The sequence below is a fragment of the Emydura macquarii genome, unplaced genomic scaffold (assembly GCF_026122565.2).
Source record: "Emydura macquarii macquarii isolate MOO-44397 ecotype Brisbane River unplaced genomic scaffold, CSIRO-AGI_Emac_v2 contig_1253, whole genome shotgun sequence".
Lineage (NCBI taxonomy): Eukaryota > Metazoa > Chordata > Testudines > Chelidae > Emydura > Emydura macquarii.
The window spans coordinates 50,293,857-50,320,515 of NW_027131390.1; the positions used below are offsets into that span (position 1 = coordinate 50,293,857).

Here is a 26,659-nt window from a genome sequence, read left to right on the forward strand (position 1 = left end):
AAGTCTCTCGAAAGCTTATGTCTACAAATATTACATTTGTTAGTCTTTAAAGTGTCACAGAACTCTCGTTGTCTTTGCTTACTTTCAGTTCCACATGGTGTTTGGTTGACTGGTCAGTTCGTAACTCTGGTGTTCCTATCTTTGAGGTTCTACTGTATTTGGCTTCCTGGTAACCAGTGTGGTATTATAGAAGTTGTTTTGTTACTGGCTTGGTGAATCTACTCAGAGAATAAACCACCAATTTGGGGGATTATCTGCCTTATTTCTTGCAGTCTGCCCTGAGTTGGTATTCTGAGCTGGGCCCATCCAGGCAGCCAGACTCACCATATGTAAAGTTTCCTATAATCTGTAAGTAATGACTGCCCTCCAGTGGCAGCAAACATATACAGCAAAGGAGAAAGTTTACAGAAGTGGCCACTTTATGAAAGGGGGGGAGCTTTCCTGTTGATTTCAAGAGTATAGAATTGGGCCAAAACATGCTAAGCTGTCCTTTCACGGGAAAAAAAGAAAAGAAATATCTGCTACTGATAAACAAGTGGCTGAGAATAGATTGAAAATACTACTTTCACCTCTACAGCTTTGCTTAGAATACACTTTGGTCAGTAGTGACTGAAAGAGGTTCCCATCTGATGGCTGTGTAAAGGAAATGGTGTTCTTAGTTTGTTTAGTGGAGAGGTGGATGTAACAAAGACTGCCATTACAACTAGCAGTGCTTTACACTTTTGTGGATGATGGGGCAAGGATTGACGGGGCATGTCACCCTCAGTGCATAGCAGCATGTTAATGAGGCAGCGCGGGGAAGCCTACGCTGTTATTCTGTGTGCTGTACCTCGTCTTTTCATAAAGAAGGGGCTTCAGTCTCCAGAGTTGCCAGTCCAGCAGCTTTTGCAAGTACAAAACTCATTTTTTAAAAATATAATTACCATGAATAAAGCACCTGCTGCTGTTGGTGTAATGTTGTACCCCAGTATACCCCAGCACAGAGGATCAGGCTGTCAGAACAGTTCCATGCAGTGTATTTCTGTCTTTGAGAATTCCGTGTTTTTGCTGTAGAAGGGAGAGCTGCAAATTTCTATGCATTTAAGTTTCAATATATTAAATCAAGTTTTGCACATAGAAGGCTATACTATGGGCAAAATTATTGTCTCCTGCTGTACATGCCCACCCAGAGGAGTAAGGAAATCCTTCCTCCTCTGCATGCGAGCATCCTCCTCCTCCCAGGATAGTCTTACCTGACCCACTATGCACTGCCTCCTTCAGGATCTTTAGCTCACTGTTGAATTCTGTGATAAGGGAGCTCTTGCACAGAGGACGTGGTATGAAGCGCCTCTCTAGCTGGTCAGCGATATGTTGTCGGGCTGTGAGCTCCTCGTGATTCTCTGCAGGCTGGGCCAGCAGCTGAGAGAGAAGCATAACAACCCGTTAGCAAAGGAATACTCCAGATCACAATGAAACACCACTCTGTCCCTTTCCAACTAGCTCGAAAATGCTCTGGCATCACAATCCCCTTGCTGGTTGTAAACCTACAGGCTGAGGATTTTTGTCCTTGTATGTAAGAAGCTGCTACAACAAGAAAAGGGATGTTATCTATCTAGGGACGAGCTTTGTAGTTGCTTGTGAAAACACAATCAAACAGTTAGATATGCATATTCCTAAAAGCTGGGGGAGAACCTGACTCAATGTAAATTGCAACCTCATTGTTATTAATATATTAGTAGGTAGGAATCAGGGCTTCATTGTGCAAAAAATACATTTACAGAGACAGTCCCTGCCCCAAAGAGATTACAATCATCGAAAGGTAGGGCTGGAAGGGACCTCTAGAAGTCATCAAGTCCAGCCCCCTGCGTTGTGGCTGCATTGTGTCAGACTATCTCTGAAAGGTGTTTGTCCAACTTGTTTTTAAAAGCTTCCGATGCTGGGGTACTCTACATATCAGCATAAGTAGCAGCAGCCTCAGCACACCAACTGCCTATCCATTATTAAGAGCTGTGTTGGTTTACGGCGCCAAGCCAATACCAAGTGGAACGGCGCTTCCCATCAGAGAAAGTCAGCGCAAGACTCAACCCCCTGCCTAACCAACAACTCTGTTTTTTTTAAAAAAAATCTTCTCCTGATTCATCATGCTGCCCAGCCCAGGTTCTGTCTCAGTTCCTTAGATATACACATTACTGTATACATTAGATATACAGTTGCCTGGTTTCTCAGGGCTTGTCATCACTGCAGGGTTAGCATTGGCTTATACTGGGCGTTGCCCCTAACCCAGCTCTCATCTACTCACAAAAACGTCTGACCTGAGGATGGTGCTTTCAGCCTGGGTTAACTGGCCCATTATGAGCTATTGGCGTGAGCCCAAGTTCTGCTTTCACTCTGGTGGGTAAACCACCCACTTTGCACTGATGATGCCAGCTAACCCACTTCAGTGCGGACAGTCACCCAGTGCCTTCCCATAATTTCTCCCCCACGTGCCCAAAAGGACAGACAAAATTCTCCCATAATTCACTGGGAGAGAATCACAGAGCAGCTCATCTTACTGCAACACAAAGAACCCCGGGATGTGCCCCAGAAGTCCCCACAGCACAGCCAGGGGAGTGCAGCACCAGTGACCACGCAGGAATGTGGACAGTGCTGTGCAGCCTGGCTGCTCACACCCGGGCGAGGCTGAGCCACGTGCCCATCATCCGGGCTAACTCTGCAGTGAAGACAGACTCTTACTGGCTGGGGCAGAGAACTGCCCAAGCTAGAAACCTAACCCTGTCCCCGGATACCTGGGAATTGTGGCGCACCCCTTCACCGGTCTCCAGAGCATGCCCATACAGGCCTTGATAGTTACTGTTAAGGACCAGGGAAACAGGTGAGGCTCGTGTAAGTCCCGTGAACACTTTCTCATTCTGTCACTGGGCTGTCCAGGAATTAGACAGGCCTTTGAGTTGGTGGCAGAAAGCATGCAAGGTGGCTGGTTTATGAGCTCTCTTTACCAGTCCCAAGGCTTTACCTCGTTATTTAGCAAGACAGGATTTATGGGAGACTAGCGTTTGGATTTTTCCATACACAGCTCTGACACCTGCCACCCCTAATCTGAAATTAATACAAATATTAGCCCCAATGCAGAGCCAGTTTATGTAAATTTCCTTCAATAGTGGCCACTTGTCACCTCCTTTCTAAGGTTCTGATCCCAGGAGTTGACAAGCTCCTGCAATTACCTTTGAAATCAGGAGCTGGTCAGTGCCTCATGGGATAAGGCCCTAACATGGCAAGGTGAAATGCCTGCCCAGTTTGTAGGGATTCCCCTGTTAGCACCTTTAATGCTGGCTAGTGAGAAATATTCCCAGCATCTGAAATGCTGGATGCTTCCCTGAGGGGGCCACCGCTCAGTCGGACAGCGGAGGTGGAGCTTATGGATAATTCATTTTTATTATAATATCTATTATTACACCATTACTTATTATTATTATTAAGCAACAGTTTAAGGTAAATTTTCCTATCCAAGTTCCAAGAGAACTTCAGGAGGTGATGATGAGTTCTCTTGTGCACCAACGTCATTTCGTCGATCTGCTGCTTTAAAATTCCCATCATTCTACCTCACTCTTTGTGCTGCCTAGTAAAAAGCCACTGTAATAAATGCTCCTTAGCAGCAAGAGGGTCTGTACACAGGTCTGCTAGAGAACCAAGATCTTTGAAATGTCCTCAGCCATCTTTCCAAGACAAAGTCCAGGAGACCAGAGGTAAAAAATACTCCTCCCCAAGACCGGTTGCACACAAAGCCCTTGTCACGTTCTCCTTACAAGGCAGTGTGGGGTGTCCTGCTTAAAAACATTATCTAATGAAGCAGCTGACATGAGGGTGAAAGCTGGTGTTACCTTGCACTGAATGAAGGGCCGTAGAAGCACAAAGATAGGGATCCGAGTGCGAACAATAAAATCCAGGAAGTCCCAGAGGGCCAGCCCTCCAACCTTGCGCAGGGCCATCTCTTTGACTTGCAGGCTCAGCCAGTACCACTGGCTGCCAAGTTGGCGCTCAAAGCACATGAGGATCACCTTCAGGGCTGCAGGGGAACAAACACCAGCACTTGTAAAGTGCTGCAGAGTCAGAGCCATTATCACCAGTCTTTAACAACGTATTTGCAGCAGGCAGTGCAGCACACACACACTGATGCCATTTTCTTTACCATCAGCTGCCAACTCCTGCTGGGCAGTAGGGCAGTCTTGCGGTTAGAGCACAGGACCTGGAGCCAGGAGCTGTGAGATCTGTTGCCAGTGAGTTACTGGAAAGCTTTCCGTCTGTACAGCTATGTTCCTTTAATTTCTCTGAGAGATACCTCCCAGTCCAAAGCTCCCAGACTGCACTTCAGAATCCTTTCCTCCTCCTTGGGATTTACTTCTTTCAAAACCAATCCAGCATGGGGATAGATGCCAGTCTCTGACCAATGGCAATGGAGAGAAATCTAGGCTGTGCAACCCCACAAAGGGAATCACTATGTAACTGCTATCAGAAGGTGGTTCCTTCCAGTCATTAATGGGGCTATGAAAAGAGACCTTCCAATATGGCAGTTGCGAGAGCCATACACAAAACATTGTTTGGAAACTGATCAAAGAAGCCAAGTATCAGAATCCACTGGCAGAACCCAATGAAAAGATAATTTATGAATGAAAAAGGGTTAGGCTGGAAATAAGTCTGCTTACTAAAGGCTAGATTGTGACAGAGTATTTCCCCAAACAGGGCAGTAAGTAAACCCTTACACTCTCACTTGGGCTACACGGACCTTGGGCCCAGGCACAGAGGAATAAGCACAGCTATTTGTCTCCTTGCTCCTTCTTTTGAGTAGGTGGACAAAGGATGGTTGGGGAAGCGGATGCAGACTTGACTCCCTCTCCCTCTGCAAGTTGGCCCCGATTAGCTGAGCCAGTGTTTGTGTAATCAACTGCTAGCATAGGTCAGCAGCCAATTATTACCTCCCAGGAGCAAATGGAGCACAAGAGGGACGATCAATCAGTGAGGTGTCTCTAGGAAGTGAGCGTGCCTGGCTTGGTGCAGCTTACAGGCTGCTCCTTGCTCAGGGCTGTGCTAAAGCAGCTGTGAATAGCTCAGGGTGTGCCTACACTGGAGCTAGGGGTATAATTTCCAGCTCCAGGAGACACAGCATACAAAAAATAGCAGCACAGCTGCAGTGGCCCAAGCGTGGGACAGGCCAGCAACCCTGAGTACGTGTCTAGGGTCTTGGACAGGGTTGCCACCATTCCTGCTGCATGCACTACCACGGCTATACTTCTGTTCTGTGGTGGGTGTGTCTATTCCAGCTGGAAATTACACCTTCCGGGGGCAGTGCAGACGGTCTTTCCAGTCAGCTTGTGCCTGTGAGGATTTTTTCCGTCTTCCCAGTGGTTTTATGCGGTTTCCTGAACACCTCCTTTTATTTTCCTCTCTTTTGATGGGTGCGGGGGGAGCTCTCACTCACCCAAGTAAGCAGCTTGGCTGGTGGACTCTGCGAGCCCTTCCCTGCGCAGATCCTTCCCAGCATCCCCGGGGGTGGAGCAGTGCGCAGGGGAGCTCTCCATCATGAAGTTCTTGCTGCGGGAAGTACTGATGATGCGAGGTGGCAGGAGGATGTTAATAACCGTCTGGAGCAGTAAAAGGACTTCAGGCTGCTCCAGCCATGGACTGTCTGAGATTCATTGAAGGGGTGGCAGGCAGGGGAAAGAAAGAAAACAGATCAAGCCATAGCCTCTCAAAGCTATGCAAAAGCCTCAGCCTTGTTTTCAGTTCCCAGCTGTGATGTAATTGGAACATCCCTGAAACCTAACTCATCCCCTTCCTTGTTATGCTGCTTCTCCTCCGAGGAGCAAAGGCAAAGTTATGCTGGCCCCAACATGCACTTGTGTGGCAGCAGCAAATCCTAGGAGCATAATGACCTGGCCTCCTCTCTTTCCCCTCGCTCTCTGCTTTCACACCTGCAGTTCAGGTTGGTGCCTAGAAGCAAGAGCAATTCACAGAAGCAGCCAGGGAGTGAGAGCGTGATTTGGACCGGACAACTGGCAAGGAACTGGGTGAAGAGCAATCGAGAGTGACACATTCCTGCCTCCATAGCTCAGTATTTTACGCTATGGTGAATTTTGTCTTGTCCAGAACTCTGTCATTGTTCTGGTTTCAAAAGAAGGAGATGTCTGTTAAAAAAGTGAGTTGGAGAACCCCTGATCGGCGATACAGCTGAAACAAAAAGGAGAAACAACAGCTCCCATAGTAACTCGTTTCCGTCACCCCAATGAGCTCTACCACCACCAGCGAGAGGAAATCAAATAAGAACAATAAATAACAAGAGCAGGAAAAGGGCAAATATTTGTTGTCTGGGAGGGGGGGGAATTCTTTTTCTTAAATCATAATCAGACCTTTGCTTCCAGATCCTACTGTGAGCACAAATGGAATCAGTAGGTTTAAAAGCATTCCTTCTCTTCTCTCCTGATTGGTGAATGGGGAGATCACATGGCTTAAAGGGAAATCTTCTTTCAAAGCCTGCGTAGTAATAATAGGAAAGGGTTAAATGATTTCATCAGCAGATTACAAATAGAAACCACTGTAGAGAATGATGACTCCCATATGCTGTTTACACAGCACAACACAGGTGACAGACTGATAAATTACAAGCTCTGTAGAGGTCTGAATAAGAGTAGAAAATCTAAATGTCACATGTTTTTAACATAATCTCTTTGATAAAGGGCATTCTTTTATCAAATGCACCATTATAAATCCAGAACAATCTATTCAGTGTCAATATATTCCAAGTCTACATTGGTGCAAATGAGGTCAGATTCTGGCCTAAATTACCTGGAAAAAGAGCAGAGGGAAAATATCACCAGTGATAAAACCAGCATCTCCCCATTTGCTGAATGTGGAGGTTACTCCAGGATCCACCCTCACTTCCCTGCCTCTTCACTTTGCCTCCCTCACCCACAAAACCCTGATATTATGCTGATCTTCGTCCCTGAAAACATATAAAACCCACACTTGGATCCTGAAAGTTAATCAAGTCTGAATGAAATACCCCCTCAGCCAGAACAGATTTGCCTTCAAGGCAGAAGAAGTTTAGTGGTGGTGGAAAAAACCAATGCTGGACGAACCTCTGAATGTCCAAAGCTTGGATGGAGCAGCCAAACTTTTAGATACTTAAGTGTGAATTGAAGCTGAATCTCAGAACCACTTGAGTCTGCAAAACTGGGCTGGAAATCCCAGGAGAAGAGGTTTTTCTTGTGGGATTTCCAGCACTTCCACTTCAGATCCTGCTGAAATATGGTGATATTATGGCATTTCCAGTTTTGATCCCAACTGAAACCCAGGAAAAAGATGTGAAAATGGAAAAGAAAAATAATTATGTGCAACCCCCCCCCCCCAAAATTATAAAAAAGATTCATTTGGAGTCAGGTTCTAAAAAGGGGTAAAGATTTGAGAGAAGGTACGGGTGGCTCTCACCCTGGAAGAAGCATGCAATGTCTCTGCACTGATCAGTGACAATATTCACCTTATGGATGCCATCTCAAAAGGACAATGTTATGCTTTGATGCCTTGGCCCTATATCCCTTCCTTCCCATAGCAACCTCCATACTCTGAAAAACCTGTCCAAGTGCTCAGTTGGATGATGGATGTGCCACTCATTGGTTAATTATAAACAGAAAAGTCTGTTCTGCAGGTGCCCTAGTCCATGGACACAATATTCCCAAATGAGGTCATTGTATCTGCTGGCTGGCTGAAATACAGATGGGGCTCAGGAAACATGCACCTTCATTCTGCCCCTGTGTAGCTGTCTGCTCCCTTTGGTTTCATGCCAACATGGAGGTTTAAAGCATATGGAGGCAGACAGAGTCCAAGTGCACATGGAATAGCTGCCTGCAATCATATTTTAAAAACCAATTACTGTCCAAAATAGCAAACATATGGCAATGATCTGAAAAGGAATATACTGATGAAATGCCTCCTGATGGGATCACCAGGGTTCACTATTCTGGACAGTCAAGGATTATGTTTGATAAGCAGTTTAAAAGCCAACCATCTGTGTGCATTAGGGCTTTCTCTTCTTCTCTGTATTGCTGGCACAAACAGCGCCAGCTTGGTGCTTGCTTTGTGGGCCCAAATCCCACTTTCGGTTACGCAAATGATGCCCATTAAGTTTGGGGAGGTTGCACTGGGGTGACCCAGGATAGGATTGTTCACAAAAGATAACAGAAGACTTTCTGCTGGCTTCCTAGATCCTGAGAAGAATCATAAAGTGTGGAGCTCGAGCCGCAGCCAGTGTCATTCAGCAAAGCTCCACTACCTTCAGTGGGATTACACCAGTGGACGCCAGCTGAGGACCTGGCTGCTTATTAAGATCTGTGCTCAGTTCTGGTGTTCCAGTCTTTTACCTCGAAGGGCGAGTTTACATTTTGTTCCACAGTTTTTGCCCAGCTTTCGCAGAAAAAAAGAGCACCCATGAGTCGGTGTCTCAAGCACAAGCTAAATGGGCAGGCACACCTGTATCTGCAATGCTACAAGCCGGACAACAGCTGTGCTGAAGGGCAGAGGTGGCGAGAGATAAGGGCTGAGATGAAGAAGGGGTAATCCATCAGCAACACTGGAAGGTCCTACTACTCCCATCACCTGCAATACAAACAGAGCATATTCACCAGCACTGACTATTGCAGTTCCACCCATGCCATACCCTCCAACATGAGTGAAAGAGAAACAGGTACACTTCAGACAGTGCGAGACTGGGGTGCTCTGGGAGCAGGAGTGCCCCACAGTGCCTTGCGGCAGCTGGGGCCAGAAAGGAGAAGGAGTGGTTCTAGCAGGGAAGGGGTGGAGAGGATAGGGAATCTCTACAGGGGAAGCCAGAGGGGTGGACAGTGTGCATAGGGAAACTGGTACATTTCCTGAATGTACCCAGTACCAGCCCTGAGTAACCAGCACTGGACTGGCAGGATAGGTAGAGTTGGAGGGTATGCCATGTAGCTACTGTATTCCATGGAAAAATGTAATACAAGCTGGAAGTTTGTACTTAACTTGTAATCCTTTGCCTTCTCTTGCTGATCTCTTGGAAGAATAATGTCCTGAGTCTGATCAAGTATTAGCCAGATCCAGTCCAAGTTTTGTACAATATTCAGACTCTCCTTAGGCATAATGTATTATTAGGGGGCTCTATTTTGTAGAATTAATTGGGGGTTGTAACCAGTCTCTAACCTCTGAATCCAAATGATAAATTTAGGCTTAAATTCAGAGGAGAAAAAACCCTCCTATTCTTGTCACTTAAAGAATTCCCCATGTTCCTGGTTACCATCTTTTTTGGGCTATTGGTGCAACGCTGAGTAATGGGAAGGCTCAAATTTTCAAAACTGGCTCCAGAAAAAGGTCTTCAAATAGCCGTTGAGCAAGCACTGCTGCACCAAAAACAAAGGAGCCACTTGAACTCCTGCCATTATGGGAGTCCCCCACCACCCCAGCCATCTCTCTTGTATTGTATGTAAAAACTGCGTGGGCCCTGAATAAAGATAAACATGCTGATGAATGCCAATGCATTCAAGTTAGGAATGTGTTTTTTATTTTGTTTTTAAGCTCTTCAGGGTAATCATCAACTTCATCAGCTTTTCCATAAAGGGGCCAAACATTTACATTCTAAAAATCAAAGTCAATATTTTTAACCCAAATGAAACTAAAAGTGCTACTGTATCCATTTCCCCCAATATTGATATTTCTGCCAAATAAAACAAACATCCTCTGCTGGTATAAAGTGTCATAGCTCCATTGACTTAATACTCCCTAGTCTTCATGGTCTTAGAAGCAATCTTACATTTAATTGTTGCCTGCCCATTATCAAATGGTCAGACAGGCTCCAAGGGTTCCGTGCATACCATCTCTCAAGTCACGAAAAATACAAGAGCTGTCTGTGCTCAGGTATAACGCACACAAAAACATTACAATATATTATTGATTAAGGATGAAATCTGAATATTGTACAACAAAAGCCTGCACTAGATCAAACCAGGGACATTACAAATGGTGGCGTGAATACACTCGTAACTTTCTAACCTGCCATTAAAGATGCTCTTTTACAGAGCAGTAAAAAGTTGCCTTCCCAGCTATAATCTGAAACTGTCCCTGGCCCCAACCTCCCATTGCTACCAGGTGTGTGCAGTCTCCACCACCCCACTCTCCAACTTGCAGCCCTCAACTCTCAGCGCAACATGCAGAGATGGATTTTCAAAGTGGTGCGTGGGAAGAAACACAAATAAATCACTTGACCGCGGGGACTGGTCCCTGTATCTTTCCATGCATCACATTGAAAATGTACCTCACTTTCTCTAGTGTCACCTGAGAAGTCTGCTTGCGTGAGTGGGTAGGTGACAGATAAAGGGATCAACTGTAATCTTCAGTCCAGAGAAGTCAATAGCAGAATGAAGTTTAGCAAAGGTTTAGCAAGATTGCCACTTGGCTACTCACCAGATTGACACAGACATTGATCAGTGACCTAAGGTGAGGCAGGAAGGATATGACTGGCTGCCTCTGAAGTGTCAAACAAACCCCTTCAATCAAATTGCTGGCAGGCTCCCACTCAACCTGTCGCCTGGAATACAACAGTAGGTGCTGTTAGCTGGCTCTCCACCAGACACTCCGAAACAAGGTGACAGATACACGGTGATTCCAACAAGGAACGTTTAAGACAACAATGGCATCCAAGATGGCAACAAGATGCATTCCACGGGGTAAGAGTTTTACCCAAGTTGTTCAGTGAGCACAGAGTACATTTGGAGTTAGAGAAGAGACTGGAAAGGTAGCAGAGGCATTCCTGCCTCGCTGAATTAGTGACACAAAAACCGTCACAACAGAAACAAAGAGAGAGACAGAAAGAAAGAGAGAGAGATGATGAATGAATTGGGATTCAATCCCTAACTTTTCCCCTTTTAAAGGGGGTCTGCAGATGCAAACTGGGAAATCCATAAGACAGACAGCTCATATGAGCCTGTCTAATGACAGCGGCTTGTTTTACACGTAGGGAAGCTGAGCTGCCTTTGCTGAGGCAGTCCTAATGACAGAAATATTCATTCCACTCTGGCTTGTGAAATCACTGTTATTGTAGACTTCACCACAAAACCTTGAGTGGGACAAACTCCAGCCTTTAGGAATATCAACCCCGCTATATTGCAGGCTAGTCTGCTACTTTGTGGGAACTCCCATCTAGACTGAGCCCAGAGCATCACCCCGCACTACAGACTTCACTTTCTGCATTCTCCCCCGGTAGGACCGACAGGTTGCTGCCTCCCAGAACCAATATCCTGCACTAATCACACCCCTTACTGATTGTTTTTTCCTTTAAAGTGATTTTAGAGTCTGTAAAAGGTGCCAGATTGAGAGCCCTGTAGACAAAAGACCTCTTTTCCCCACAAACAGCTACAACACATCCACGTGTTTCCCATGCCCCTGATCCTCAGGGGCTGTTGTTCTGGCTGGAAGCACACCTCCCAAGTCTATGCAGCAGGCTGGGTAATCTGGATGATGGGGCAAGGATGAGGTAGGCTCTGCCTTACTAGGGGATGTGGTACTGTATTATATTTCCAGTCAGATTCCATAATAGACTCCTTAAAAGGCTCCCTACCACAGGGAGTTCCAGTTATGCAGTATATAAGCCAATTATTGTATCACAGACATATAGCTGGACACATGTAGGTCAATCCCTGTCAGGATTTCTGCTGTCCCCAAACAGGAGCGCCCACAAATAGCTAATGTGTGCTCCTACGTTTATACCATTCCCATCAGACCCCAATTTTTTAGCTGGACACCTATAGGAAGCTGTTCAAAACCTACACATGGGTCAAAAGACCTGTTCCTTTAAGCAGCAGCACTGAGTTGGACCCATATTTGCAGCCTCACTCAATATTTAATAGGTTGCTTGGCCAAACTATGTTAAAGCTGATTGGTCCATTTGGGCCAGTAGGTAGAAGGAAGGAGAGTGATGCGGCACTTCCTGTGCCCTTCTAGAAGAAGCAACTCTAAGCAAGTGGCTTTGTAGAGGTGCAGTTAGTAGGAGGCTGTGACCAGGATTCCAGCTGGTCGGCATCTTGTGAACAGGTTACAGATAGAGGAAAGGCTTTGGGGGATTTGTTTTATAAACCTTGGGATGCTTTTTGAACCCAAGATGAAGAAGGAATCTTAGAAAAGCCAGTAAGATAATGGTAAAAACAGCACTGGCAAGAAGAGGCAGCATTAAAAGTGCCCCCCAATTCCCTGCAAGGGTTTTTTTTTTTTTTTTTTAAAGGTTTCTTTTAATGAAGGGGAATGCAGTAGGAAGGCAGGAGGAGGAGGGGTAGGGAGAAAGATCATATCTCCCCATCTCGTTTGTTGCCTACGACACTCCTTGTGACCAGAATTTCAGATGTTCTGTGGTGGGACCTATGGTATTTGAGAGAGTTTAGTCTCCATACCCTTCAATCTTTGGTCTCTCAGCTAACACTACCAACAAGGGTTACCAATTTAAGGCAACTGTCACTGTGATTTTTTCACTGTGGACATTTGTCCAGAAGGGATTGGACCAATACCACCAACTCCTTGCACACAGACCACCACAAGGTCATCAGTTGGGGATTTTCATGCTACCAAACTGGACTAGATTCACATCAGTGAGGTCGAAAGGCCCCATGTTCAATTATCATTCCTTGGAGCCTCTACATTGCTCCTTGTGATGCTGCTCTCACCAAGCACCAGCTAGATGAGATTCCTACATTCAAGTCTTCTATAGCCAGATGCACTTGAATGCTACTACAGTCCCAGACTATTTTTATCATTTGTACAGAAACTTACAGTATTGATATTGTAACCATTAAAAACACTCTTACCATAATTTAACTTTACTTTTTTTAAAACAACAAATAAAAAAGACACAGGGATATCATGAGAATCTATATAGCCTGAAGACTTATTTTGGGAGAGAGGGAAGGTGTTAGATTTCCATGATTTCTTATGGTCACTCTTAATAAAATATGCATTTCCTCTATTGCTGCCCGGAAACCGGCACCAAGAAAAAAGGCGACACACACATACACCAACAGAAGAAATGCATCTTTGTTTCATTGTGCTGTAAAAGTTCAGTGCAGCATGACACTGTCAATAAAATGACATACCCTTACTTCAAGGCTTGCAACATCAGAAACGGACCCAAAGGTTTCCGTTACACCTGCTCACCTCAAAGTAGGCATCTTGTGAATTTTATTGAACATACGATCCAATCGCTTTAAGATGAGGATAAGGGCAGGTCTCACGGCCTCGGCTGTCCAGTCGGTGATGGGCAGCATCTCCATGATGTAGCGCCGGAGCCCACGGCTTTCCATCGTCTGGGTGTCATAAGGTGCCAGCTTCAGAAGGGAATGTGCAATTTCTGCCAACCTAAAATTATGGCTTGTTAAGAGGGAAATCTGATATTCTACAGTGTGAGCTTCTCCACACAGAGCCATGCCAACCGCCTGGTGGAGGTATCACCAATTTCTTTTAACAGATGGATATGTGAAGTAAGAGTGCTGAAATTTAAACTCTCAGGTCAAATGATCACACGTTCCTGGCCCCTTAAGAATCTTCTGGTGGAACCAATATTTATGTATGTGCATGTATATAATGAATACATCAGCATGTAAATTGTAAATAGTAAATTGGTAAATTGCACAAAAAGGAACATAAGGGCTAGTTCATGTTATTAAAACAGTGTAAAACATAGTATGTGTGTCCAGCTAATATACAGTACTGGCAATCCCAGTGAAGGGTTTCTGGTAGTACACAGCAATCATCTGTAATGCGTCAGTGAAGCTGGAGTGATTTGTCTTTTTTTAAAGTTACTGAATCAATATAGGGGACTATGTATTTATGTGCAATTTTGATGCATTTAACTTAAAAAAAAATGTAGTCCACAGATCTATATAATCTGTGTTGTTTAAGATTATATCTCTTCGTTTTGCTTCACTTATGACTTTTTTGGCTCTTTCTGACTCTCCTGGATAGCCATGCTTATGTGGTTATCAGTATCACCTGCCAGTGCCCCTGGGGGGCATTTACTTCATATTTTGAATATGAAAAGCAGTTAATCAGATACTTGAAGACTTGCTGTAATTTTTTTGATGTGCTGAAATGGACACACTCCCACAAAATGTTTTGATTTTGACAAAACTGCATTGTCCAACAGAAAACTGTTCTGTCGAAAACTGTTCAACTGGCTCTAGTAACAACCTCGGAAAGATGGGTCTTGGGGGCCATTATTATGTGTTGGAAGGGTATTTCCTCTTAGCTCCACTCAGCAGGCCACCAAGAGAAAGGTGGGGAAAAGGCTTAGGAAAAAGTCTGAAGGAAAAACAGCCATAAAACATGCACAAAGTATGGTTTGAGGAGAGAGAAATTATATCCTGAGGCTTCAGGTGTTTTTCTAGCTCTGTCTCAGGCTGAAATTAATGTGGTATGCAATGACTGAAGGGTACTAAAGCAGAGATACACATCCTAGTAAGAAGCCATAGCACAGGTAGTGAAGGGAATGTACTGTTTGAAATCTTGTTGAAATGTAGTGTTGTAATGCTGTGTCAAAATGCCACAGCACCTTAATTCTGTGAGATCCACCTTTTGGAAGTACTGTCATTCTTGAGTGAATTTAATTTATAACAGATAAATAGCTCAGCACTGTTCTATATATTTTATGCCTAGGCAGGGATTATTTTATGGTCATTTATAATATGATTAACAATGTGGTATAAGGATCTGAAAAGCCACAATATCTTCTTTTACCTGCATATTAATCTTTTTTTCAAAGTCATATTTTGTTTAGGCAAAGGTGATTATGAGTTTAGACCTATACAGAGAATCTTAATGGCTATCAGCTTTTATGGCAGAATTTCTCACTTTGGATTCAACAAGAAGGCATGAAAAAATCCAAACACATTCACTCTTCTGTTTAGACACACTAAGTATGCACCTGATTTTGATGCAAGTTGCTCAGGAACAATGGTCAAGTATTGTATCTTGTTATACATGACTATTATCAGTTTTATCTGGCAGGCTTTTATTCCCAAAGACAGTATATAATATACAAGATGTTTTTTAAAATTTCTTTGTAGCTGTGATTTGTTCTTTGAATCGGAGACTAGATTTTCCCATCCCTTTCTCAGAATAGTCCACAAAAGCGTCACGGCCCTCACAGCTCTCAAATGGAAACCCTCAAAGCTTACACTAGAAATTCTTTGGAGAAAAAGACAACCTACCATTTGATTTCATGCTAACTATGGATGAGGCCCTATTTTGATCAATCCCAGCACTGATTTCTAGCACTGAAACTGAACCAGCATTTTCCTAGAGCAGGAGAGTCACATTACCCATAGCTAGCTTGCATAGCAACTTCAGTGATTCAGACCCTCAGCTCCATTATAACTTCTGATCTGTTAAGGACTTCCATCTTGGAAAACAGGCAGCTTTACCACCTACTAGCAGCTTTACCACCTATTCCCCTACTTCCTGATTCATTATAATCTTTCAACAAAATTCACTGATGACACTTAAATCATCTGACAAAAGATACAGAGGGGTTAGTTCAGTGACTCCAACACATACAAACCTATGAAAATAATGTTTCCATATTAGTATGAAAAAGAAAATAGTCCCAGCTCATGCAAACTGAGACCTCATATGCTGTGTGCAAAGGCAAAACAGGGATATCAATGTAAGAGGGAAGATCCCCACCCCTCATTTTATGTTACGCGATGAGCTAAATCATCCCATTGGATTTGTACTTCTGAGACTCACTGAAGTCAATAGGAAACATATATGGCCCAGCTGAGGGTAGCATTTGGCCCTATAATTCCATCCATCCAATTTAAGGGTAAACTTCTCATCTCAGGTCCACAATGCTGGAGAATTTGTACTGCAACAAATAGGGGCAGGACAAATAATTATTCCTTCCTATTTTTGATATTCTCTAGCACTTACTTTCCAGAGGAAAATATATTACAATGATCTACATGCTGCCAGTCCACAGACATCCACCCGTATTTAAATCAGTTTCTTTTCCAGCCATGCACTACATGAAATGTCATGCATCTACTGTAAGAGAGAAGTCTTGTGTTGAAGAGTTAACCACTAATCACTAAATACTACTCTGTTTACTGTAAGTAAAAAGTCATTCCTTTCAGATCATACATGAAAAATGGAGGTGGAATTGCAGGCATTTGCTAAACAAAATCTAAATTATTATTACACAAAAATAAGTTTCCTGTGGAGCTGATTTTCATCCAAGGACCTCTTTCTACCTATGAAAGAACGTGTCAGAGAAATTCTTGGGCTAGGTTTTCCACCTCGCTATAGCTCCTTTGAATTTCTTCAATGGTGTAAAGCATCCATAAAAATAGCAGAACAACCTTCTGAGGATTCCCTTTGTGTAAGGGGAATCTCTGGGTGGCACAGAACTGGTCTGGTGGATCTACACCATCTCTTATCCCCCAGCCTCCAGCGTAAGGGGCATACCTGGGTGAAAGGGTATCTGTTTGAAGCCTGGATATAACTGACAGACAGAATGGCCCCTTGGGGCTGTGGGCAGCCTGATACAATTCAGAGTTGTCTGAGGGATGCTCTACTTTACACGGGAGACCAAGCTAGTCCCAGGAATGGGCAAGCAGAAGATTGGTTTAAAACCATCTTTGCTTACTTTCCCACCTGCCCTGGTCCTGCACTGATCACAGTTTGGCCAGACCAGAGAATCAGGCCTATCGCTATTTAGTTGCTTTTAGTTCAAGGAACTATCCTGAAGCTTCCAATGATAACATCTGAAAGCATTCAGACACCCCCAGTTATGGTGAGAGCCACATTAAAACTGCCCTATATTAGTCTTTGTTTTCATTGTATAACAGGATATAGTACACACAGTTACTACCTGGGATTACTCAGAAAATACTTATGCCAACAGAACACACCTGCAGCACTGGTAGAACTAACAATATCCAAGAGGCTGTAATTTCACCTGCAGATTATTTTTTGTTACTATATTAAATACTATGCACGTCCCACCCAGGAGGAAAAATAATTATCAAGCAAGCACATCCATATTTTAGTGATTCTCGAGACAACTGCCAGCTTCTGCAAAACACTTGATAGTGTGAACTACTGCCACTGGTTGTGAGTGTATGAAATCTCCAGGAAATGCAAAGAGAATCAGACACAATCTAGGGAACATTGAATACAGTTTCTGCAAGGCTCTGCCAGCACGACAAGAGTAATTATTAGACAAGGAAGGAGTTTGGGCTTCTTAGGACAAAAAAGCAAATGATTACTTTTGTTTTTATGAAAAGTTAGAATCAGGGAGTGAAAATGGCAAATCCCTGAGATGAGCCCACTTCCCTATATGTCTGTGTTTAGAATTTTCCTCCCCCTACATACATGCTTCTAGCATGTGCTTTCCACTCCGTAGGGTGCAAGAACCTGCTGGCTTTCCTCATGCCCTCTTCCTCAGGTTTCATTTTGCTTTTCATGAAACTGAAGCAAATTGGCAGATATCCTGACTGGAAGCCTACTGAAATAGCCCGTTTCCAAGGCTGAGTGATGTAGATTGCTCATTTAGACTCACGGTTCGAACTGAACACAGCACCCTGTATACACACTGTACACGTCTTCACTGGTATACAGACAAGCACACACATATTTGTACAGCGAGCGGAGTACCTCATGTGAGACTTAACATCCAACAGCTCCAGGGAAGTCACCCTGGGCTCTCCAGCCAGGTTCTGCAATATCTTCAGCCTAGGGCCACAGTGCTTATAGAACTCAGTGCAGATATTCAGTAGGGACTCCCTGGGCCTCCTGAACTCCTCCCGAGCTATTCGCTCGTCCAGCTCCTCCCGGGGGAGACCCTGGCCTTCCTCCAGCAAGTGAAGGTTTTCCCTGGGGATTAAAAAAAGTGAGAATGCATGATGTACAGCTGGAAGACAACACAAACAGCTTGGTAAATGAGGAGATTGTAATGAACCCCTCCTCCATAACAGGTAGGGCTGTACCTCAGTGGGTAATCACTGCTCTGCAAAAGCCACTTCCCGTGCGACGGAAAAGGAAGACAAAGCAACTGGCGTTTGTAGTAAGGACAGAGAGAGAGAGAGAGAGAGAGAGGGCAATTGTTACCTCCAGGACCCTCCTGTGAATTAGCTTTGGTTAAATGAAATATCTTCTGCTGGTTTCCCCTGAAACAGCATCCCCGTCTCAATTACTGTAAGTGTGACCCGATGAACTAGGAATCCATCTCGGAGGAGTTCATCACAAGATGCCAGGGGAAAAGGGGGTAGATATTACTGTACCTGATAAAGTGTAGTTTGGCTCCTTGCTCCGGATACCTAGGAAGATGAAAATGCAGACACTGTCATTACAAACAGGAACTCAGGAACATCGGAATTGCCATATTGGTTCTCATCCTCTGTCTCTCAGTGCTCAGCACCAGGTACTTCAGAGGAAGGTGCAAGAAATCCCACAGCAGGCAGATGAGGGCTAGGCTGCTCCCCATGAAAATCTCTTCCTAACCCATAACTATAATTAGAGATTGGCTAAAACTCTAAAGCATGAGGTTTTAGATCCCATTCAAAACTTTTTTAAAGTGTCTATTATTGTCCTTTGTTCTTGTATTATGAGACAAAGAGAACATGAGCTTTATGTTCTCTTGGAGTCTACAACATTGGTATTTTGCATAATTTTATCATGCCCCCTCTTCTTTATCTCCTTTGGAGGGTAAACTATCCTAATCTTTTCAATCTCTCTTCATATGAGGGCTGTTCCCTTCCCCGAATCATTCTCATTGCCTGTCTCTGAACCCCCTCTAGTTCTGCTATAGCCTTTTGACATATGGTGACCGGTTCTATACATGGTATTCCAGGTGAGGACATATCCTTGTTTTATATTATGGCATTATAATACTTCCCATATTTGTCTCCCGCCTAACATTTTGTTTTGTGAGGACAGAGCTCAACTAATGGAAGAACTCTTCAAACATGAGTTGGGTTTTTCTTTGCTTTTGACTCCCAGGAAGAATAGTTTGGAAGCTGGAACAGTGATCAAGTCTTTTATCACTAGAGTTTTGCTGTTGCTATTGAGTGTCTGTTACCAGAAGAACACTACAGAGAAAATAAATGTGAAACACAGAGGTTTGGAAAAAAATATTTTGAATTGCTTTTAGACTACTGAATGTTCTCTACCAGAAAAGTCTGGAGATTTGAGGTGACAAGATTTTTTCAGAGTCTCTAGAGAGACAATTTAACAGTCTATCAGGTGTGATGTAGTGAGGGCAGAAAGCTGTAGGAAAGTGATTTATGGCAGATATGTAAGCCTCAGAATGCTCAGAGCTCTGTTCCCTGCAGATTAGCTGAGTCTCCTTACGGGGCAATTAGGGCAATTAGGAGCTGAGCCAATTAGGGACCAGCCAGGTACTCCATAAAAGCCCTCCACCCCAAACAGACAGTGCATGAACTGGGAGGAGTAGGAGTGCTGAGTTGCAAGGAGGAACAGACCAAAGTGCAGAGATCCTGTGGAGGAACAGGCTGGAGAAAGGTACCAGGCTCAAGAAGCCAGAAGGAGTGGGAAAATTAGCCCAGGGGAAGAGCAGTGCAGTTGGGAACACGGTGCCAGCAGCACCTAGCTGCTTCTCATAGGGCCCCTGGGCTGGGACCTGGAGGAGTGGGTAGGCCTGGGTCCCTACCCCCTCCTTGGGGAAGATGGGGTAACTAGAGACACCCTGACCCCCTACAAGCAACCAAAGCGTGAGACCTGCTAGGGGGAGGTCGGCTGCCTGCCACACAGGACACAGCTTAATTGTAATAGTAGTCCAATTTTTATAACACAATAAAATGAGCATTGGCTAAGATTTTTACTACCTTTGTTTCCTATTTTTAGATTGTAGTCAGCGTGTGGGTGCTCCAACCCCATGATTTAATGCACTGATACCAGTTTCTGGACTAGATTTGTACCCTACACATATTCATGTTGTCACACTGTAGTATGGTAGAGTAGTGTGGAGAACTGGAGTTGTAAACATAGCTAGCTCAATGTCATGAGAAGAAACAGGGATCAATCTAGATTATCTTCAGAAAATGGTTCTCTTTATTTATATGCAGCCCAGGGGCTTAGTCTGGATCATCCGTTGTTCATACATATGCACACAACATTTGCCATCTAAAACACACTGATGCCATAGGGGAAATAGAATTCAGAACAGAACTTTTTGCTACAGAAACACCAACCTCTACCACCTGCATTAAAGGGAATTTTCCTTAGTTGTTGGTAATACCTGGATTTGTAATCTCTCTGTAGGCTAGGAACGTGACAACATAGATTGAAATCAGAGAAACGGGTAACCTATCCAACAGAGGGCAGTGCTGCATACGTTAGCCAGCACTGCGCTCCACACAGATTCATAAAATCCAATTATTTGTAACAGGCTTTTGTCTCTCTCACTAGCACCTTCTCTACAATGTAATATACTCTTCTGGAGGTTTTATGTTCACAGCAGCCTAATTTGAACCATTTTGCCATGAGCGAGAGAGCAGTGTAATGGGTTTCTGGCTACACCTCCACTAGGTTTTAGTTAAACTACCCTTCAATCTTTTCTTTTCTTATTTCCTTTCTGTTGTTTTCAAACAAACAGGAAAAAACAAATCAATGTCTGCTCTCCCCTGCATTCTTTGCCACCCTCTGTCTTGCCCTAGCTGCAAAGGGAACCAGATAAAGACAACTGGAAGAAGATAATCAGAAAGGAATAGCAGCAAGAAGTAAACTAGCAAAAATGCAAATCCCTGTTCATTTCAATTAGAGATGCAGTACTGAGCTCTACCACTCGGTGACTTTGTTTGTAGTAACAAGGGAGGAAGGAACACACAAATTTGCTGCTGTTATTGAAAGGGGATCTGTACAACTGTCAGTTTGGCAGCACTGGACTCGGAGGGAAGCAAAAGAGAGCTGAGAATGTGTCCCTAAGGGACATTTTTAATCTGGTTAATAAAGTCTGTGGTGAGCCCAGGGGAACAAACAAGACCAAATCTAGAGTAAGCATGCCCCAGTTTGATATACCATTCTCCGGGTCAGTCACAATGTCCTAAAAAGAGAATCCGGGACTGGGATGTTGCTTACTTAGCGGTTCATTTCGGGGGTTTGTTTTCTCTTCAGGCTTTGTTACCCTTATTGACTGATTGCTCTCTCTCACACACAGTGCCTTCAGAGCTGTTCCCAGTACACAGGATAGACACTGCACTGCAAAACTCCAACAGAGGGTAGTGGGAGCAATGGATTGAAAAGAAAACCCGTGCACTTACCTAGTATTCACCCCAGCTGACATGGTATGGTTAGCTGTCGTGGCTCCTTTATGGCCTTGGTCACACCTGCTCATTTGAGGGGCAGTCATGGGCCTGTACAGAAAAGATCAAGGCAGTCTATCAGAACCAGACTGACTTTCCAGCCCTGACCTGGTAAAACAGTGCTAATTTTACCATGGGTGAGTGTGGTCATTATACTCTGAGATGCTATGCATCACAGCTTCACTGTACGTTGTTCTCTGGACTCATGTTGTCCAGGGAATGACAAAGTGCAGTCTGCATTCTGCCTGCCATGGGAGGTTACCTGGTGAGAACTTCCACACTATACAGGAGGGCCTGTAGGGAAGTGGCAAGAGCAGCAGTAGCAGCAATCTCTTCACGAGCAGCAGGCACAGTCTCCACTTGTGAGGTCTGCCTCTTCAGTTTTTGCAGATAACAGGGAACAAGCGCTTCCAGGACCATCAGCATCTGGAGGCTGGGACAATAAAAATGACACAATCTTGCTAGGAGAGGAATGTGCTGCAGTGTGAAATTTGCTTTAGACAGAGGTTTGAGATTCCAAAAGAAACCCAAGGAACCCTGGATCTCACCTCATGCTGTGATTTCACTATACCTCATGAGCTAAACAGGACCTGAGAGGTAATTGGATGGGAAACCCTGCTGAAGGAAATTCAGGTGGTGCAGGAAATGATTATAATAAATGTACTTTGTATGAAAACAGCACCTTTAGTCTGAGGATCGCAAAGATGGTTAAGTTATGCCTGCTCAAATGTAGGTCCAGAGATGCCATGTAATGTTTTACTTTGCATACTGGCGCATATGCATTTTCTTATTCACGTACATCCATTTTCCCTCCCAAAGATTCCTTTCCTCTCAGCTTCCCCTCTTGAAAGCCCTCCATATCTGCCTCCCTCTGTTTGCCCAATTTTCCTCCCCTCTGTGTTTGTCTGCCTCTTTTCGCTGTCTCTCTGCTTCTTCCCTCATGTTCCCCCTCCGTGTACTCTGACCACAGAAACCCTAAACCAGACAGTGGTCCCTAACTTTCCCATGGCTATAGAGAGATGGCTAGAGTGACCACCTTTCTAGTCCTGCTCTGTCCATCACACCTCCCAGTGCTTTAGCCATATGGTTGTTGGGGGCTTGGGAGCTGAGCTCTAGGAAAGGCTTCTATGGGTCTCTATGGTTTAGAGGCCCAGAGCATTCTTCCAGGACTCTAAGCACAAAGTACCTTCCCCACACAGCTGTCCTCCTCTACCAGTGAAAGTGGTCAGACAGCAGCAGCTGCTTGAGAACCTGGGGGTGTCCCAGGCAAGCAGGATGACTGAACACTGCTGAATTTGCTATCATCGTGCCTCTGATGGTAAAAGCGAGGTATAGGAGGGCTAGGTGACCTGCCCAAAGTCACACAGCATGTCTGCGGCAGTCAGGAAGAGAAGGTCTCCTGACTCCCACTTCCAAATCACTTCTGTATCAGTGCTCCAGCGTGGTGTTAGGGGAAGGACAGCGCTTACTGTTGAAGGTTCTTTCTTTCAAATGAGATGTGAAAACAAAATCTTGCCCGCTTGCATTTATTAAAGCTTTCTTGCAAGAATAGGACTATTGATTTAATAGCCAGTTTTAATCTGGGTAATTGCCAGAGCTGTGTGAGTAAACACAGGTTTTATTTAAATTCCCAAATTTGTTACTAAAGAACATTACAAATACAGCACCATTCACCAACTCTAAACTCACCTGTACATTTTATTTTTTTTATTGGAAGAAGATAGTGAGGAGACCAAGTGTATACCTTCTTCTAAAAAACCTCAGAGCAGCCATGCTTGGAGTCCTCTTGCATAATCTTTACCTCCCCTTCTACTGATCTGTATTTTAGCCCTCACATGCCAGGCTAGTCTTTTCCCTTTTCCAAGTGTGCATTAACCAAGACAGAAACCAAAGAGACATTACCTTCTGAATGATTCAGGAGCATATGCCACCACAGTTACACACAGTTTGATGGCTTCACTGATAGAAAACGTCAGATCTTCATTCCCATAGCAGAAATCTGAGGGGATGGGAATAACATAGGAAGTAATGATGCAAATGGAATAAATGGAAATGGAGGCAGATGGAATTCACTCAATGGGTTTTTCTTTTCAGTTGCTCCGCTTCTCACATTATAAATTTCCAGCTAGTTTTTGCTCCTTAAAAAACAAGAAAAATGTACCACATTCCCATTGCTTGGCCCAGCCATTTGAAAGCTCAGCAGGTACAAAGTATTCACACCTGAACATAGCCTATAAACCATTTAAGACAGGTCCTGTTTTGAATTTCACCCACCATCAATTATATCTGAGTTGTTTCATGAAAATAAAGGTTTTAATGACAAATTTTGCTTCTCAGCAAATTGCCATCTTATTAAAACGTGACATCAAACCTGACATTGGCAGCATGGGACTGGTTTCACCCCTGAAAATCAGGTCACTTTTATTTAGGTGCCTACATATGGATTTATGGCCAACATTTTTAAAAGCAGCTAGCGATTTTAGGTACCATTTTTCAAAAGCATTTAAGTCCCATTTTCAAAAGTGACTCAGGTCTTAGGAGCCTGAGCCTCACTGAAAGCCACTGACTTCACACTCCTAAGTGCTCAGGTTACTTTTGAAAATATTGCCATTGGGTGCCTCAATTTTTAGGTTAGTAACGTGGGACAAGGCCCAGAGTACAGATTTTCAGAGTGTGGATGCTCAGCACTTTCTGAAAATCAGGCTCTCTTAGAAAGTCCCAAGTTGGACACCCAAAAATAGAGGCATCCAGAATTACTGGTCATTTTTGAATGTTTGGTACTTAGGGGTCAATATTTTCAAGAATTCAACTTTCACTAGGGCACCTATATGAAGGCCAGATTTTCACAAGTGCTCTGGGGCTCCCTTTATGACACTTATCGGCAGATTTTCAAATGAGTTCAGCACACAATGTGTCCTCCTGAAAATCTGACTGCTCATTTAGCTTCCTGAGCTCTTTTGAAAATCTAATCCCAATTGTGGATGTTAAGCAACTGAAAATCTGGTCAGAGATGTCTGAGCTGGGCAACTAAGTTTGAAATTTTTGCCCTATGTTCTCATTTTAAACAATAGGTCTGGGATTCTCAACGGTCCCTAAGGGAATCAGATGCCCAATTCCCTTAGGCACCTTTGAAAATCCAGCCAAGGAGAATTATAGAGCTTTTCTGGTCTACATTTCTTTTAAAACTTAACAGGTTGAGAGATGCTGTACTGTGCAATGTGCTCCTGAAAGAGCAAGAAAATCTCAGCACCCCTTAACTACTTCATATTATAATTAGTGCCATTGGTATACAATATTGTAAAATCTCAGAATATAACCAACCCTTCTTGTAAATATGAGAGGGCTTCGTGGTTCTTCGAACCCCACATTACTGGGATACCAGTAATGAACAGCTTGTATGCAAGGTGAATCTAAAGGCCTGGAAACAGCTAACAGGTCCATACAGTAGCAGCAAACATTATTTCCCCACAAACGGCAAAGCAGCTGCATTGGTAAATGCTAAAAAGTCCCATTGCTTCTGCTATTGAAGGAAGGAGGATCTTTCATGTTTTTGCATAGCCTAAGTATTGTGTTTAGAGACAAACCAAAAGTAAAACCCCCAGAGCTGAACATTACAGAAGCTTTGATTGGTGTCCATCACTTGCCAGTCATGATTCACCCTGGAGGTCTGATGCCTTTGTTTCCTGCCAGCATGGAGCAAAGTAGGGGACCGCATTGATTTTGCCTGCATGATGCAGCCTGTTCAGCTTCTTTGTTCTTCACTCCCCATTGAGAACATTCAGAATGCCAGTAGCTGGTCTCAGACTTGCTTGTTCAGAACATGTTTTTCAATTAAATAAATAACCCTTTATGGGAAATGCCTAATAGACGATTGGGCCAAACCCAACCCTCACAGCTGAGTAAAGTGTAAGAAGCTAGTACTGCCACATTCAGAAACAAATAGCCCAGAGCAAATGTTACTGGGTCAAGATATTAGATATTAAATAAAAAATAATGTCTCTTGAACATAGAGGATAACAAAAGGAAGATTTGCTATTACCTAATGATTTGAGAGGCTTTTCTGCTTTCACCAGCTCTAAGATGTCCAAAATGTCAGGTGTATCTCCCTCTAGGGACTGCAACAGGTCAAACAGGCATTGAGCTGACACTCCTTTGCTGGGTCCATTGTTCGTAGCGTCCTGTTTAAAAGACACCCATTTATTATTGATTTTGTAATGATTCTATTTGCATCCCAAGTGTCTTCATTTGCAGACATAAACAGTTCAGTTTTAATCAAGAGTTCAAAGAGTTTACAAGCTTCGTTCAGGAGTTTAATCATATAAAACAACATGTGCTGTTTGATTCTGCAAACAAAGGCCAAAGCAGTAATGTGATCTGGAAATTGTACAGCTTTACTTCCAAAACCTTAATTCATGTGCTGTCCTCTGAAGTAGTGGCACCTATGTCACAGATCCTCAAGGTCTCTAACTCCCTCTGGACCTCTATACTTACAGTCATAGAATCATAGAAATGTAGGACTGGAAGGGACCTCGATAAGTCATCTAGTCCAGTCCACCATACTGAGGCAGGACTAAGTATTATTTAGACCATCTCTGACAGATGTTTGTACAGCTCTGATAGATCTCTGACAGATGTTTGTCTGACTTGTTATTAAACAATATTCCAATGACAGAGATTCCACACCCTCCCTAGGTGATTTGTTCCAGTACGTAACTACCCTGGCAGCTAGGAAGTTTTTCCTAATGTCCAACCTAAATCGCCCTTGCTGCACCTTAAGCCCATTGCTTCTTCTCCAGGAAAAGATTATAGAATTGATGATCACACTTTATATTAAGGTTCCATTTATAAATAGCTTATAAAAGGTTAATAAACTGTTAATCAATTGCTGGAGTCCAACAGGGGAATAGGTTGCTTACAATCGCATATCATGTCTGTACCGTGCTAACAACAACAGCTATTAATCATTTATTAACCCTTTATAAACCATTTAAAGTGGGAATTTGATATATTTGAATTTGAATCCTGCTCTCAAGAGTACCCAATGCCAGATGCTTCTGAAGGTGAAATAAAACAAAACGCATCTAGCCAATGCACAAAACTGTTCCTGGGGCAGTATCAGGGGAGCAGGAGAATTGATTATAACAATTACATAAGAACATAAGAATGGCCATACTGAGTCAGACCAATGGTCCACCTAGTCCAGTATCTTGCCTTCCTACTGTGGCCAATGCCAGATGCTTCCAAGAGAATGAACAGAAGAGGACAATCATCAAATGATCCAACCCCTGTCATCCAGTCCCAGC

The 26,659-nt window shown here is 43.8% G+C and overlaps 1 protein-coding gene across 3 annotated transcripts in view; it reads right to left on the reverse strand.

Annotated features, from left to right (window-relative positions):
* UNC80 (unc-80 homolog, NALCN channel complex subunit) overlaps positions 1–26,659 on the reverse strand; it is a 176,444-nt gene that overhangs the window by 24,894 nt on the left and 124,891 nt on the right. For all 3 annotated transcript variants that reach the window (XM_067548743.1, XM_067548741.1, XM_067548742.1), the window contains 13 exons: positions 25,396–25,534; positions 23,259–23,355; positions 21,619–21,789; positions 21,315–21,407; positions 18,318–18,353; positions 17,692–17,910; positions 13,195–13,395; positions 10,459–10,582; positions 8,497–8,622; positions 6,381–6,504; positions 5,453–5,659; positions 3,858–4,042; positions 1,233–1,398 (listed from right to left, as the gene is read on the reverse strand). In XM_067548743.1, the coding sequence (XP_067404844.1) occupies positions 1,233–1,398; positions 3,858–4,042; positions 5,453–5,659; positions 6,381–6,504; positions 8,497–8,622; positions 10,459–10,582; positions 13,195–13,395; positions 17,692–17,910; positions 18,318–18,353; positions 21,315–21,407; positions 21,619–21,789; positions 23,259–23,355; positions 25,396–25,534 (1,888 nt within the window). The remainder of the gene's footprint in view (positions 1–1,232; positions 1,399–3,857; positions 4,043–5,452; positions 5,660–6,380; positions 6,505–8,496; positions 8,623–10,458; positions 10,583–13,194; positions 13,396–17,691; positions 17,911–18,317; positions 18,354–21,314; positions 21,408–21,618; positions 21,790–23,258; positions 23,356–25,395; positions 25,535–26,659) is intronic.